General features: G+C 37.9%; 1 protein-coding gene across 16 annotated transcripts in view; it reads left to right on the top strand.

Moving 5' to 3' along the window:
* Mast4 (microtubule associated serine/threonine kinase family member 4) overlaps nt 1-16,422 on the top strand; it is a 555,412-nt gene that overhangs the window by 404,990 nt on the left and 134,000 nt on the right. Inside the window, exon 1 of one of the 16 annotated variants that reach the window (XM_048806090.1) lies at nt 3,515-3,567. The exons of 14 other annotated variants lie outside the window; for them this stretch is intronic. In XM_048806090.1, the coding sequence (XP_048662047.1) occupies nt 3,530-3,567 (38 nt within the window). In that variant the 5' untranslated portion in view covers nt 3,515-3,529. Of the gene's footprint in view, nt 1-3,514; nt 3,568-11,685; nt 12,258-16,422 lie in introns of those variants that run through there. One more of the 16 variants, XM_048806091.1, reaches the window with a different exon arrangement.

Below are 16,422 nucleotides of genomic sequence, written 5' to 3'. Positions count from 1 at the left end.
GGGGGGGGGGGGGGCGCTGGGTGCTATGGATGTTGCTCAGTGATAAGGTAACTCTGAGTTCAATCCCTAGTCCCAAAATTAAAAATTAAAAAAAAAAAAAAGGAAGGGAAAGGGGAAAGAAATCAGCCATCTCATGCATGCAGAGATGTAGGCTGTTCCTTGCTGGAATTGAACAGCACTCTGAACAGTGTATGCATGTGTTTGCCTTAACTTTGGAGGCAGGGTAGTGTACTGATGAGTCCATAGTGAGGGGTAGGACCTTTTATTCTTTTACGACTTTGCTTTCTTTTCTTTATAAATATATTCTATTACCAGAAGCCTAAATAACTTCTTCAAAAGAGGCAATCATAAGCTTCAAGATACAAACCATTAGCTTTCTAGACTAAGAGCTGACAGATATTAGGGTCAAGAAGTTATTTAAAGCCATATGTGGAGATGGCCCACAGAGGAAAAATCCTGGGATAGGATAATTCTGAATAATTCTGGAGCTTTCTCCTTGAAATGGAATGAGCTGGGTTCTTGGGGGGAGGTTAAGATTAGAGGCCCTCAGCCCCACCCGTCTCTATACACACCCATTTCTAGTGTGAGTGAACATGCACAAAGCTATTTTAATCTGAACTGCCTTCACTGAGTAACCTAGTCATTTGAGAATGACATCATAGTAACTGAGTAATCCCTTTGAAAGTTAAAAGTAGAGCCAAGATATTAAAATGGTCCTGGGGCTACCTGGATGAAAGTAGACTCAGGATGTGCATATAACCATCCATTAAAAGCAGTCACTCTCTATCTGTAGAAGTCTTGGCTAGTTAGTGGCAGATTTAGTTTTTGTAATACATAGCACGTTTGTAATTAAATGTCTAAATAAATGTTCACACAATTGTTAATACTTGTAGTTCTGCTACTTACATTTTCTTTCCCTCTATCTGCCTGGAAATGAGGAAAATTCCATTCATGAACTTGGTTGTCAATTCTGATAATGTTGACCTAACCTTGTTAATATAATCAGAGGGCGTGTGGGACTTTAAGCCACACGAATGGCTACTGTACATGCTTATTAGAGAAGGTGATTATACTGATATCAAACTGAGCCATCACATTATTTAGTCTTAAAAAGACACTAGCATAGACTTTAGGCGTTGAACAGGACTTGACAGTGAAATAGTTGGTAAGAAGAATAGGCAGTCATTATTGTTTAGCTCTTATTTTCTTAAGCATTGCTTGCTTTATTATAGAACCCTGGGAATTTCTACATTCTGCTGACTTTGTGGTCTTCCATTTATCAGTGACTCTGATTCTGTTAGAGTTTAGGGTCTCTTAGCAACTGCAGTTGCAGGCAAAACTACAGGCAAAGTGCAGATCTTGACGTAGTAGGCCAACTGCCATTTATATTCTGAAGTTATTGTAGAAGGTTTTAACTCTTCATAGGTAAGAACCAGTATCCCACGTCCCTGGAAACTTTCTAACCTGATGTGGAAGTTCAAATTGCAAGTATCTTTGGGAAGTAATATATTAAGCTGGAGTGAATCAGCTGGGTGGAAGGAATGGGGATTTAACAGATCACATTGTGAAATTTACTGAGTTTTCCGAAGGTCTTGGTCCCATAGAGGGAAGAAAGCAATAGCTTCACCACACTCTCTTTACCATAGGAGTATTGGTATAAAATGTATTTGCTGTGCTTTTTATTGTTACTAATTTTTAAATATTTTAGTGTATGTTTATGTCTCAGACTTGACTGAGTATTAGAATACTACCTAGAGTATTAGAATACTACCTAACCACTGTTGATTTTTTTTGCTATTAAATCTGAAGGAAATCACTGAGCCTGTAGCTTACCTGAAAACCACTTAAGCCTCCTTCTCATTCATGTCTTTTAAAATGCAATGTGAGAGAGATCTTTAAATTATAAATTATAATTATTAAATATTTTACTTTACAGATGTGTGGAGGGGTGAAGGGGGAAAAGTACTTTTGTTGTGGGAAAAACTGGAGCTGAATAAAGCTCTCTAGGAAATACGGTAAATGAATCCTTTGTTACTATAAAACAATAGCCAATAAGTGGCTATTATGTAATGTTATTTCTTAAGTCTGAGTTAGATGGCTTGTTGATCTTGGAACTTGAGATAAAATTCCTGTTAAACTATGACTTTCACTTGGCTAATCTCAACATTTTTTTGATAGAAAGATCAAAGAATTGTCCAAATAGATTTTGAATCTATGTTGAACAAATTTTATTTTTCCATGTGAGGATTAATGGAATTCTTTGTCTCAGTGTGCATCCAGATGAACACATATAATATACTAACTCCAAAACAGGCTCATTGTAAAATCACCCTATGCTCCACAGTGCAGACAGGTGGCAGAAGAACTGGCAGGCACATCACCCGCCTTGGCAAATTGAATGAGTGATTGTGGATTGACATTTTCTACACCTGGTAGATCCCTAGGTAGATGGATTTCTCCTCTTTGATCTCAACTGGCCATAGTGGGCAGTGGTGGGATGGCTTGAATGTAGGTAGTTCAGGGGGCTTTGGGTAATAGTTGTTGTTATGGATTCTGTGCAATAAGTGTCTGTGCTTACAGTCATTATTTCCTGCATGTATGTCTTAGATATTTGGACCATGGAGTTCAGAAAGAATAAAAGTGTTGTTTTTTTTTTTTAAACTGTGTAACTGTAAAATTTGCATGTAGCATTCTTTCTCATAGATGTCTTCTTTCCTGTCAAGTTCTGGTAAGTTAGCTTTAGAAATCAAGGATTTTTAAATTGAGATATTCTTAACATTGGACTTCATGCTCAAGATTAGAGACCTGTTCTCTTCAGCTCATTTCTTAGATATTGGTGATTTTGATGCCATTTTACCAGCATAGCTGTTGCCAAGATGTCCTCCTGGCAGGTAGCCTTCATGTTACTTTGATATTGTGATAGTCACTGGTCATTTGATGACTTCTTATAGGAAGCCCTTTAAACAAGAACAAATCTTGCCTTTTGAGATTTAACCTTAAAATTAGTAGATCTTCTCACGTCAGACTTAAGGGATTTGGACGTTAAGAGGCACCGATATTGAACTGATTACATATTACTATGATACAACTTTCTGGTGCCATTCCAAGGCCATGCAAATATTCCATGGAATGGGTCCCAGAGTGAAAATCCATGAGGGAAAAGGGCTTTGACTCTTGGCACAGAGTTACATATTCAGAAGCATTGTATTCAAGCCAGAGTAAATATATATGCCCTTTACACTTTCTTTCAGTTAGCAGAAATCACCTCTAAACACTTACTTTGGCATTAAGGAAGCTCGTCATGACCTATTGTTCCAGAAAGATTATAGTCCTGTTTTAAGCCAGTTCTTTAGTTCCCATGTAACTGACATGCCCAGCCGGGAGCTGGAGAAACAGCCTTCGCTTTTCAAACCTTCCATTCTAGTAGGTGTATCCAGCAGGCAGTGGCTTGTAGCTGTTCCTTCAGCCACTTAACAGGTTTGATTTCAAATCTATTTAATAGAGAAACTAACATGGTTGGAGGGTATTCATGGCCCAACATTTATGGATTTTGTTGGGAAGTCCCAGGTGTGTATATATCTTAAACTCTATATTAAGGTCTGTTAAGCTAAAGTGGTTTTGTTTTTGCTTTTGCTCTCCTTTGGTATGTTTTTGTCTTCTGGTCATAGACAGAGTTTCTTAAAATATCTTAGGGGTTAGACTGGAGAGTGTTGCACTTGTCCTGGGGGCTGCACAGCTCTCTTTCCATTCTTTTCCTTTGGCTGCCTTCAAAGCACTAAAGAGAAGTCGAGTGATTATAAAACGGGGCCAAAAGACAGGGAAACTAAGAGCTGGAGGAGTAAGCTCTGAAACATGGGAAGTTAATTACAGTTAAAAATACTTAGAGGGGCTGATTTATGAGTCACACATCTCTTTGTGACCCTTTTACTGCCTTGAGAGCTTGCAGCAGATGCGCCTGAATCACCCTCTGAAACCTGATAACCTAATAACCTAGTTTCACCAAGTTTGACTTGGGTGGACGGGGTATGGGGATTTGTCACATTGCCTCATTTTTTTTTTTCTCTGTGTCCTAGCTATGGATTGATGTGCCTTTTACATGACCAGGGTTAGGATTACCATCAAGGAGACAAAAACAGTATATGGGATGATGGTTTCCTTCGAGTAGCTCGACCTGGTGGGATTAGAAAGCAATGTAGACACATAATTATATAGTAAAATGATAATCGGTGGAAGATCCACCAACATCAGCCAATGAGTAGTGACAGGGAGAATATCTAGTGGGAATTTTTTATATATTGTCTCACTGAATCCACAGGATGACTTTGTGAAGGTTATATTATTATTATGTTTATTATACAAATAAAAAAAATTGAGATGCAGAATAATTATTTAACTATCCCCAAATCTAACCAGTAGAAATTGGCAAATTCTAATACAGCATTACTATTGTGTTCCCAATGGAATCAGAGATTCAATAATATTCTAATTATCAAAAATAGTATTCTTAAAGTATGATGATTGTCATATCTTCATTTTATAGAACATATGCCTCTTAGCAATAAGATACTAGCAGAATATAAGCCTGATAATTTTTATCTTTTCCATAGAAATTCCACTTTGCCTTCTGAGGGAAGAGTGAAAAATAGAAGTAGATTTTATTTCGTTTTAAAACTGCCACCTGCTGCTTCTCTTTCTCATTAATGGAAATTGTGGATGTAATCTCCTGTAATTTCCTCATCTTAAAGCATCACAGTTTATGATGGTGTTTGAGTGGGCTTGAACTTTTAAATTGAAGCTTTACTTAGGGTGTAGCTCTGAGCAGCTGCTATTTTACAGACATTTTGAATGAGTAATACCCCCTGCACCAAGACTTATTTTTCTGAGATTTTCCTCTATGTATTATAAAATCCTGTGTATTCACAAAATATATGTTATGCACATGTCTCAGAACCTCTATTGATCTTGTGGTAGTGCTTTTAGTTTGTTTCATAGAAAGGACAAAATCCCTATTACCTGTTATCACAGTGAAATACTAGAAAAGGTCTTTTGGGAGATTTTAGTGATGAATTACTTCTAGGCTTCTTTTCTTTTGAAAATATAATACTTCCTCTTGAATATGGTAAGTTAACTATTCTTATGAAGGATGGCTTGGTGATACTTAAATATATCTTTCCTTTGGGGGAAATCATTGTATTTAGAGAACAAAGAAGCAACTGCTTTGTAATGCATAAACAATTGTATGAGAGTAAACTCTTATAAATATTGTGTCCAGAATTCTCTGAACAACAGGAGGGGAAAACATACCCTTCACTGGCTATCTCTTTGCTTCCAGTGGTACAACATATGAACTCTGTGAGCTGGTTTTCAGGAATAGTTGATCCCTTCTAAGTACTGATTGAAAGAAGTCTTCTTTTCAGTCACTTTTTTAAAAGTTAGAGGAGGTATTTTTCAGACTTTAGATTATTACTGGCATGGGATTGACCACTTGTATTTATGTAATGTAGAAAAAGAAAGGCCAAGTGACTAAGTGTGTTTGTTTTGTTTTTAAGTTGGGTTTATTGAGGTACAGTTTACATACCAAAAAAAAAACAAACCCTTATTAAATGCATATTTCACTGAGTTTTAACAAATACATGTAGCTAATATCACAAGGAAAGTATAAGATATTTCTATTGCCTTAAAAGTTTTACATATTTTAATAGTTTTAAAATGCTAACATGAGATTAAAATGTTTTGTTTTGCCTCCACAATTTGTCACTTAAATTCTTTTACTAAAATTTCAGTTTATAGTTAGTGGAAATAAAGATATATATTTGTGTGCGTGTGTGAATGTTTGCATATATGTATACACACTCCATAAAACTCCTGGTTTTTTCTACCTTGGGCTTTATGCTCTGTCCCCTACCCCCATGAGATTCTTTTAAAAAAGTCTTAACTATACATATTAGAACTAGAAATTTTGAAAAACCTCTATAATGTAGGAGAAAGAATAGACAGGACGATGGCAAAGTCATGGGGACATACTTGGGATTTGCTTAGAAGGCACCCTGCTCAGGCTCTGTCCTACCTGTTGTGGGAGTGTCCAAGGCCACCTGCCCTGATGTGCTGCCAGGGTAGTGGGCTGGGGGTGGGCATGAATACTAGTGATGTCACTGGAAGGTCTCACATTTTAGGTACTGTTATTTCCCTGTATTTAGATCTCTCTTGAAATGCTCCTTTAAAAAATACTAATGCTAACTTAGATTCCAATTACCATCTCCCCACAGGCTTAAATGTTAAACCTCAAGATCTAAACTTTATCCCTTATGTATGTGAGCAATCTTGCCAGATGGCAGGCCAATTAATATATTTTTGCAAGGTGCAGACATTTTTTTCTCCATAGGGGAACAATGAATCCATCTGTTCCACATCTTCCTTTCCCCTTTGTCCTTTGGGAAAAATCATTGTTTAATTTTCAGAAATAAATTGTACAACTCTGTGATACTTTCTGCTTTTTTTTTTTTCTTTTAATCATGGAAACTTTTTTATACACTAACCCTATATCGTGGATTAAAATATAAGGACATATAAGATCACCCAAGGTTTATTAGTCAATTTTTCATTGTTGTAATCAAAATGCCTGACAAGAACAACTTAAAGAAGGAATAGTTTGATTTGGGGCTCATGGTTTCAGAGGTTCAGTTCACAGTCAGCCGACTCCATTGCTCTAGACCCAAGATGAGATGGTGTATTATGGCCAGAGGAAAGGCACTAGGAAGCAGAGAATAGGGTGGGAGGAGGGGAGGGAGGGAAGGAAGGAGGAGCTAGGGATATAAGATATAATCCTCCAGGGCACACCTCCAGAGACCTACTTCTTCCAACCATACCCAACTCATCTACAGTTACCAGTTACTACATTTGAATTATTAATCAATTAAGTGGATTAATCTATTGATTAGGTTATAGCTCTTATAATCTAATAATTTCACCTCCTGCATTAACACAGAAGCTTTTAGAGGATACCTCATATCCAAACCATAACACAGGGTAGTACTTTTTTTGAATGTTGGATATGTTGAGTCATGTGTTAAAAAATGAGCTGGGCATGGTAGCACATGCCTGTAAATCCCAGCTGGCTCCTGAGGCTGAGGCAGGAGGATCATGAGTTAAGAGCCATCAATTTAGCAAGGCCCCTCAGCAACTAAGTGAGATCCTGTTTCAAAATAAGAAATAAAAAGTTCTGGGGATGTGGCTCAGTGTTCAGTGCCTCTGTATTCAATCTCCTTGGTACCCCCCCCTCCAAAAAAGAGGACTATCAGCTTGGGCCTATATTCCAGCTACTCGAAAAGCTGAGGCAAGAGGGTCCGAGTTCAAGGCCAGCCTAGGAAATGTAGCAAGACCCTATCTCAAAATGAAAAATGAAAATGACTGGGGATGTAGGTTAGTGGTAAAGTAACCACTGGTTTCAATTGTTAGGACCACCAAAAATGAGTGTGGGGGCGGGACTCTCAGAAACATCTAGTCAACCCCACAATGTAAGATATGAAAATTAATGTTTAGGTACTGAAGTTTGAAGTTTCAAGCTGGTAAGCAACAGAGGTGGACTTGAAGCTTTGTCTTCAGAATTCAAATTAGGATGACCATGGTGAAAATAGTATCTTTAGTGTTTCAAGGGGTAGAGTAGAAGGGCTGAGAACCTAGATTAAGGTTCTTCCAGCAGTATACTCAGGTCACTGCCTCTTCTCTCTTGCTGAACTGTGCATCTCTTCCTTGCTCTTTCCTTGCTCGAGTGGCAGTTGATTCAGAACAGTGGGTGATTATTTGCTTATAGTGCCCATGCCTTGCCTCACAGTTCTAAGCTCCTAAAGAAAAAGTGCCACATCCGTTTTTAACACACTTATGTAGCTCACCATCTGTGCATGCAACAAATGAATGAATGAGATGTGAATATCAGTGGGGTTACTTAATAAAATCCTCTTAGAGAGTGTTGAAATTCCAGGAATCCAAACGCATTTTAGCTTTGCCATAATCTGACATATTATGACACAGAATTTGGTTCCTCTCTCCTATGGATGAAAGAGTTTAGTATTCAGTATTCCAGAAGCTTCTCTTGGGAAGCCTATGTCACCTGTATCCCTGTTTACGAACATTTTTGATGCCCTCCCTGTTTTGTGATCAGTGGGCCTAGATGGATCAACATGGACTGCAAAGGATTTAGACTTGGCATCTTTTCTTTCACTCCTCTTCTTCATCTGTATTCAACCTAAGAGGTCCTTCTCCTGAATACAAAGAAAGACATCAGACTTTGGATTTGGACAGATCTTTGCTGGAGTACTGACTCTGCATCAGCCTAATCATGCACCCCTAGCTTGTCATGTCCCCTCGGGTACTTGGTTTCTTCAGTGTTAAGTGAGGAAAATGTCCAGAAAAACTTATTTTGTGCCTTAAGTAAAATGGGCTGTGGAGTACCTAGGGCAGCGGTGGGCACACTCCGGCCTCCAGGCGCAATCTGTTTTTGTATGTGAGCTTTATTAGAATGTAGTTCTAATAACGATGGGATCATCTGTGGCTGCTTGTGCTACAAAGGCAGAATCCAGGAGTTGCAGCAGAGACTCTGGCCTGTGAAGCCAAAAATAGTAAAATCTTGTCCTTTAGTGAAAAAAAAATTGCCTACTTGTACTTATGGCAATGCCTAGCAATACAGGCGATAAATGTAACTTTTACCTTTTTCCCATTGATTATCACAGTTTCAGTCTTTCCCTGTAGGCACTGTTTCCAGAAAGAAGTCCCAGGTATGCCCTTCTCTAGTGGCCCTTGTAAAGCCCCACCCCCACTTCTGGAGTATGGCCAAAGCCTTGTGCCTTGGTCCAGGACAGAACATGTTGAAAAAGGCACCTCCATAGCTCCCACACCCTGATATGTAGCATGTCCTGACTTGAACTAGATGTCATGCATGCTACAGGAATAGAATTTTCTCTAATCCACGTGTAAATACAAGCATGCTATGTAGATTGCAACATGCCCCTATTTAGTGGAGATTATTTCTCATGTATTACTAGGTGTGTCCAATTTATACTGTTTGAAAAGCTCCCAAATGCAACCCTTACAACTGGAATGTTCTCCTTTGTCAAAAAACTCAAGAATCATTATAAATTACAAACGCTGTGTTTAGCAAAGAACCTTCTGAAATTTTACAGCAGGAGTTCCTAAAGCAACTCTGGGCCATTTGAAAAGAAAAGTACTCCAAGGAGCAATAAGGTTTTTTTGTGTGACTATATTTTGTTTTGTTTTTTAAGCAAAGTGAACTCAGAGTTCCTTAGCAGCTTTGATTAGGGACACCCTGGTGTCTAGTAGAAAACTAAGTATGGGAATAGACTGGTAGAATGTGCTGGGTGAGGATTTGTGATTGATCAGTGCTCTCCCACACACAGGACAGAAGACGACAAGGGACTTCTGAGAGCTACTGAGGGCAATTATGCTTGCTGCGTATTTTTTATTATTATTATTTAAAAAAGTGTATTGAAGGATAAGTTTTCAAAAGGATCAAAAGATTTGCTCAGTATTTTAACATTAACTTGTGTCCTAAAATATGTTGTAGAGAAATGATAAGATCATTACCCCATGTTTTTCAAAGTTTTCCTGACCCTTCCTCTCTGCCCTTCTTTCCCAGCATGTTACAGCATTTCTCATACTTTTGTGCAGTCCTCTGTTAGCATTTATCCCAACATGCTGTAATTCCACAGATGCTTATCTGAATTTCCAGCTGATCATGAGTGTCTTGAGGCACAGACTTCATGCCAAAATATGCCTGGCATATAATAGACACTTAATAAAGGTTTATTGACTGAAAGCACCCTACAGTGAGTACATTCATGCATATAGCATTTTCTGTCTTTTGGACTATTTCCTTAGGATAAATTCCCAGAATAGAGATTTCTAGGCCAAAGTGACGTGAACATGTTTATGAATCTTAATACATGGTGCCAAGTAGCTTTTATGTCTACTTGAGGTGCCGTCCAAGTTTGTGATTCTCATATTGCATGGTACATTATTGCTAGGTTGGCAGTCTGGTGTTCCATATTTTCTCTAGCAAAAAAGTGACAGTAGTGTACATCATCGCCAAATTCAAGTCTGGAATGAATATTACATACACTTTAGGATTAAATGCTTCTAAAAAAATTAAAATCCCTTATGTAGAACTTGGGAAGCAGGGATTTAGGCAGCACAGGGGAGGTATTAAATACAGATATTGTCTTAGGGACAGCTAGCTCCTGGAGTTTCATTACTGCTCTGAACTTTTACTGAACTGCCATCAATATTTCAAGAAAGCAATTGGATATTTTTTATTTGCTTTTCCCTCTCAACACGTTTAATGTTCAAATATGAAACATTACTAAATGCAAATTGCTGTTAATGCACATTCCAAGGTCTGCTTTTATCAAGGTTTGAAACTGTTTGTCTAATGTATAATGCATTTCCATCTTCAATTGATCTGATTTGTGTGGGTGAAATAAGATTGAGCCTCCATGCTGTGACCTTGGGCAACAGTAGCTTTTTTTTCCAGTTTGATATTTTCCCTTCCCTCATCACTTAGTATTTGGCAGGCTTATAAATTATAATGATAAATAGCATATCTACCTTTTGGTACAAGGGTATCATTGGGAAATACATATGGCCACCCAAATGACACCTTTAAGATGACATGTAAAGTTTGTAGGCTCTAAGATGAATAGAGCAAGAGCAGTGTTCAAAATATTTTGTGGAGATTTAGGATTGCAGTAACTATATGGTTTAGAATATTCTAAAGAATTATTATCTATGACTTCTAAATTTTATGTTCTAGCATATACAATTTAGTTTCAATTCAGACCCAAAGCCATGACTTCAGACTCTGGAGAGAGAGCCTCGTGTAAGAAAAACTATGCTAGCTCTGGCTTTCAAATAATATCCTTCCTGTTTCTTAGCAAACCAGAATCTGTAGGCTTTAACCTAATCAACAATTACATGGTAGCACATGACCACACTTTGGTCCTTCCAAGCCATCAGCTGAAAAGAACTCTAAAAGCCATAAAGCCAATGTTCCCATTCCTTCATAACCTTACAAATTTCAAGGCTTTTGGAGAATCAAAGTGAGGAAACCTCTCTATGAATCCTGGGTCCAGTTAAGCAGACAACGCCAAATGCATCTCCTTCATTGAGAAAAGATGCAGGAGAATTAGGAACAGACCTTCTGACTCAAATAACTTTATTTGAACACATTTGAGATATTCTGAGTAATTCACAAGCTTGTGAGGTAAGACAGGATGGTCGGGTAATTATGACTGGTTATATTTCTGATATTTGAAAGACTAGAAAAAAGAAGATGAATATGCCTCCTTAATTTGTTCATGTTCTGCACTCTCTTTTTTTTTTTAAATTTTTGCTTGATCACTAGTTCATCTCAATGTGAAGTACATGCACATTTTTGTGCATCCAATCTCCAGAACTTTCTGCGTCCTGCAAAACCAAAACTATACTTATTATATATCACCTGCCTATTCCCTTCTGCTAGCTCCTGGCAGCCACTGTTCTGCTTTCTGTGTCTACAAATTTGATTACGTTGGTCATCTCATATAAGTGGAATCATAGAGCATTTTTTCGTGGCTGGCTTTTTTCATTTAGTATGTTGATCTCAAGTTCCATCCATGTAATAGTATGTGTCAGAGTTTCCTTCTATTTTAAAGGCTGAGTCATATTACATTGTATTTATATACCATGTTTTCTCAGCCTGAGGGCAACTGGGTTTGTCCCATCTCTTGGCTCTTGTGAATCATGAAGCTGAGAATAGTACTGCTGTGAACACAGGTGTGCAAATAGCTCTTGAAGATTCTGCTTTCAGCCCTTTTGGGTAAAGATTTTGAAGAAGAAATACAGGGTCATGTAGTGGTTCTATTTATACATTTTGAGGAACTGCTATACTGTTTTCTACAGCAGCTGTACGTTACCACCAACAGTGTACAAGGACTCCTGTTTGTCCACATGCTCTCCAGCACATATTGTTTCCTTTCTTCCTTCTTATCTTCCTTCCTCCCTCCCTCCCTTCCTTCCTTAGCCATTCTAATGTATATAAATTAATTCAAGTCTTTTATTTTCATGCATACATTCTGTCTTTCACACTTCTTTTAGGCCAGTGGAAAAGAATTTTGAATGTGTTTTCTAGAAAGGACTGTGGAATCTTCATCCTAAATAATATTTATTGTTATGGATGGTTGAGGATAATTCTCTTGGATGGAAAATAGGTGAGCTGATTTTCTGTTTCTTCCATGTTTAAATTCTCTGACAGACTTACCATATCATTATGTAAACTTGCTGTGGATAAGGCAAGAGGATCCCTCTGGTTCTACATATTCTGATGATAATGAGCCCCAGTGTAAGAAAGGCTGAGACAATGGCTTTGAGACAGTGGTTTTAAGAACCCAGCACCTCACAGTGTACAGAACATGTTCTTTCTTTGGGGACCCTCTGACTTTTTAAAAAATACTAGAGTTAGCTGAAATGATACAGAATAATGAAAAGTACCTGAAGTGTGATGTGACTCAAGGGGCCTTGTTTCTAGTCATGCTTCTGCCACGAACCAGTCATTTGACATTGTCAAAACGTTCTGGGCTCTTTTTAAAATTGCAGATTCCACTGGTAGTTTGTCAGAGACTATGGTTGTCTTTCCAGAATAATATTTTAAAATGCATAAAATAAAATCACAGTGAATTATATTGAAATAATCATGTGCATATTCACATATTTTGATCTATGAGGTTCTTTATTTGCACATCAATATTCAGATCTAGGGAAGAGGGTAGGACCTAATAATGATAATGAGTATAAATTATTTTTAAAATATACCAGCAACCAAGGTAGCATGATATGAAAATATATGTGATTTCTACTAGAGGCCAGATCATAGTTATTGCTGATACTATGAATGTACATATGAATGCAAGGTTACATTTCAGTTTATAGTTAGTGGAAATAAAGATATATATTTTTTAAACAATTCAAGTTCGCAGACCCAGTGGACTCTTCTCATTGACTCCTTCTAAGTCAATGGACTGTAGGTTAGAAATATAAATAGGTGGATTTGAAACTCTCTGGTTGCTTCAGCAGCTTAGATGCTGTGGTAGTGAGAGGAAGGCCCATGTAGATGGCCTCTGGAGTTTATCATGATGCTGACTCTGGAAGCTGGTATAATTCAGGAGATATTATGCCAGAAAAGTAACCTTTGATTCATAAGGCCTGGAAGCAATCAGTCAGAAATGTTCTGAGTTGTCATCTGTGACTTTCACCTAGCAGGCCTCTAGTAAAGCACTGGAGTGTTTTAAAACAAACACAAAGGATCATTGACCTTTGGAACCCAAAGGCCAGGGCTTGTGGCAAGATGACCATTTCCTACCCTGTAGTAAATTGTGTCCTTTACTTACATTCAAGGAGACTGCATTTCTCAGCATGTCATCTTCCCTTTGTCACAAGCACTTGCTTTCCTCTAATTGAATGTGGCCATGAATTGATAAAGATTGTGTATTACACCTACTTGCTTAGCAGGCTTGAATTGCATTGCGCAGCTGCAAATCTTTGAAATAAGAAAAAGTTAAGTAATAATAATGCAAAGCACTTCTCAGCTACTGGTCTTAAAATACTTTTCCTTCCTGAACTTTGTGTTTTGATATCAAGGTCCAAGTATAATGTGAAGAAGAGGAGTGGTAAGCAAAATTCATTCTAACTTTTTCAGGACAGAGAAACCATGACTTCTCATTACCCATCTACCAGCTTCCAGCTTCAACTTTGTGTTTTGGACAGAAAAAAATTTTTTTTTTTTTTTGAGATCTACGCTTTCTTTTACATGCCATGTCACTTGCCTATTACAGTAGTATCTCACAATTATTTCTAATGGAGAGGAACTGCCTTTTGAGCTTTGCAGTAGCTGTATCAATGCCTCTGTGTTAATTTGGGTGCAAACTCTTAGCCTGATAGTACTGGGGATTGAAGTGCTCAGATTTGATTTGTCCTTCTGCTTGTGAAAGGTAATTTGTGTGCCATAAGAATGTTTTGTAAATATGGAATTATTTTCAGGCTAAAAGGTCCTTTACCAAATTAGATAGGAAGCTTAAAGCATAGACTGTAAGCAATTTTTCCTCCCTTAGTTGTGGCTGTGGATCAATGTCTTTTATTGACTCTTCTGGGGGTTGCATACAATTTTCTATCATGGTCGTTTATGCTAATCAGCATGATACAGAATAATTGTAAATCATAGCCCCTTAGGCACATTTTCCCCTCCTGTAATACTTGAGATCAGAGATTCCTGTTCAAAAGAGATGGGAAAAGCAATCCATCACTTTTTAGTGTTTTAAGGAGGCTGACAGAGATGTGGATGGAAGGGACTTCTTCTCTCATTATCTTTGGGATTCACCTTCTATTTTAATTCTGAAAGCAAATAACACTGAAACTGTCTCCGAAAAGAAATCAGATTTAAATTATCTGATTACCTTTGTTTGTGAAAATCCAAATGTATCAAGTTAAATATAGAAAGTGGAATAACTATAATATATCCTATTTTAATGTTTTCACATAAGATTATTAAAAGTTATCTTCATCAGGAAGGCATGTTTATGTAATTTTAAATTATCAGTTGTTGTTAGAACATGTATAAGGATATTAATTACCTACATTTTTAATGAGGCAATTCAGCTAATTAGCATAGAAGGCAGTAGTTTTTTACTTTAATGCTGTAATAAGATAGATGGTTTGACCACTGTTTACATTTATTTGTAGTATGGAACTCAGTGAAATATACAGTTATTACAAAAAACGAAGTAAAGTATATCTGACTTCATCAGTAGCTCATACAGACTCTTTCTAATCATCAGGGGCCCAATGTGCTGTGGAAGCAAAGTCAGCTCTAGCTGTGTATATATTCCTGTATATATATTCAACACAGATGAATGCAGGGGTTAATGGTACCTCATGATACAACTGTAGAAATAGACACCATTTAGTGATGGGGTCTTGCTCGTGGTTTCTGTAATCATGGAAGTATGTCAAAGATGGAGGAGCTTCCTTCTAGTTTTCTTTCGATAATTCCAAATAAAAACTTTACCTGTCAGAAGGTAAAGTAGATCTACATTTGCTAAGACTGATAAGCCTTTTTGCTCTTAGGGTTTTCAGTCTAAACACGGGTTTGTTGATTGTCAGTGTACAGAGATGAATGCAGAGGGAGTTGTATGGCTTCTTGTCTGTTTGAAGAATTCCCATTGAAACATTCTGACTTCCTGGATGGATTGCTACGACCATCATAGTGTGAGAAGGTATGCCTGCAGCAGGGAGATCTCACTGGTGAGATGTGGCTGGGCACGTGGCAGCATTCCAGTCTCCATCCTCTGCGTTTATCATTAGTTCAATAATCTTAGTTGAGCACCTTCTGTGTGTTAAACCTTGTGCTGGGGAGACACTGTGAAGGAATATAGCAAAATTATAGTCAATATTATAGCAAAGAAGACAGATGGCCAGACAGAGACTTTGGGTTGAAAAGTTGAGAAATTCCATTAGAGTGACAAATGGGGGCCTCAAATTTACTCAAGGGTAGGAGGAACCACTGAAGGGTTTTATACCTGGCTGTAATAAGATCACATGGAAAGATTTCTGGCAATGAAGGATCCCAGTCAGGGCATGCACCACAGCTTTCTCAGCAGAGATGGTGATGAGGCCACAAGTAAGTTGGTGGCCATGAGAATGAAGGGAGCAGCCCAGGGAGTGGAATCCATGAGATTGGATGACGAACTAGATGATTAATGTGGGGAGGAGAAGGAGTGGAGGTTTATGCCCTTATTTCTGCTTTAGGCTGTTGTACAATAGTGCCAGGAACTGAATGGGGCCACAGGAAGCAGGACTGGTTGGGTGACAATGGTACCTTTAGTTTGGAACTCACTGGGTTGGAGCTTTGGCAAACACCTGAGTGGAGATGTTGGACACATGGTTTGGGTGGACCACAGGAAAGAGTTCCAGGTTGGGGATTGAGTCATCTCTATAAAGATTAATGAAGAGTGCTAAAGGTAATTAGCGTTGAATGTTTCTTTTCCAGGATCCTCAAGTATTTAGGGCTTCTTAGACCCAGAACTGAATTTTAATCTTTCTGGTCCTCTATGTTTTCAAGAGAAGAAGAGGCAGGTGGTGGGGAGATGATTTGCTCATTATTTAGGTACTGTTTTAGGAAGGACAAGCCAGAGAGCTCCATACTCAGCTTTTCCATGGCTTTAGTCTTGGGATTTTCTTTGGAGTAGTGTTTGAGATTTGAACAGCTTCGGTCATAAAAGGATTCCATAACTTCTAAAGTTTCATTGCACTGCTAGAATTTTCTTGTAGGTAAAAGTATATTGGAGAAAACTTACCATATTCAGTCTCTAAGCAAAAGGAGAT

This window comes from Marmota marmota, unplaced genomic scaffold, assembly GCF_001458135.2.
Source record: "Marmota marmota marmota unplaced genomic scaffold, marMar, whole genome shotgun sequence".
Lineage (NCBI taxonomy): Eukaryota > Metazoa > Chordata > Mammalia > Rodentia > Sciuridae > Marmota > Marmota marmota.
This window is presented reverse-complemented; position numbering and strand designations above follow the sequence as displayed.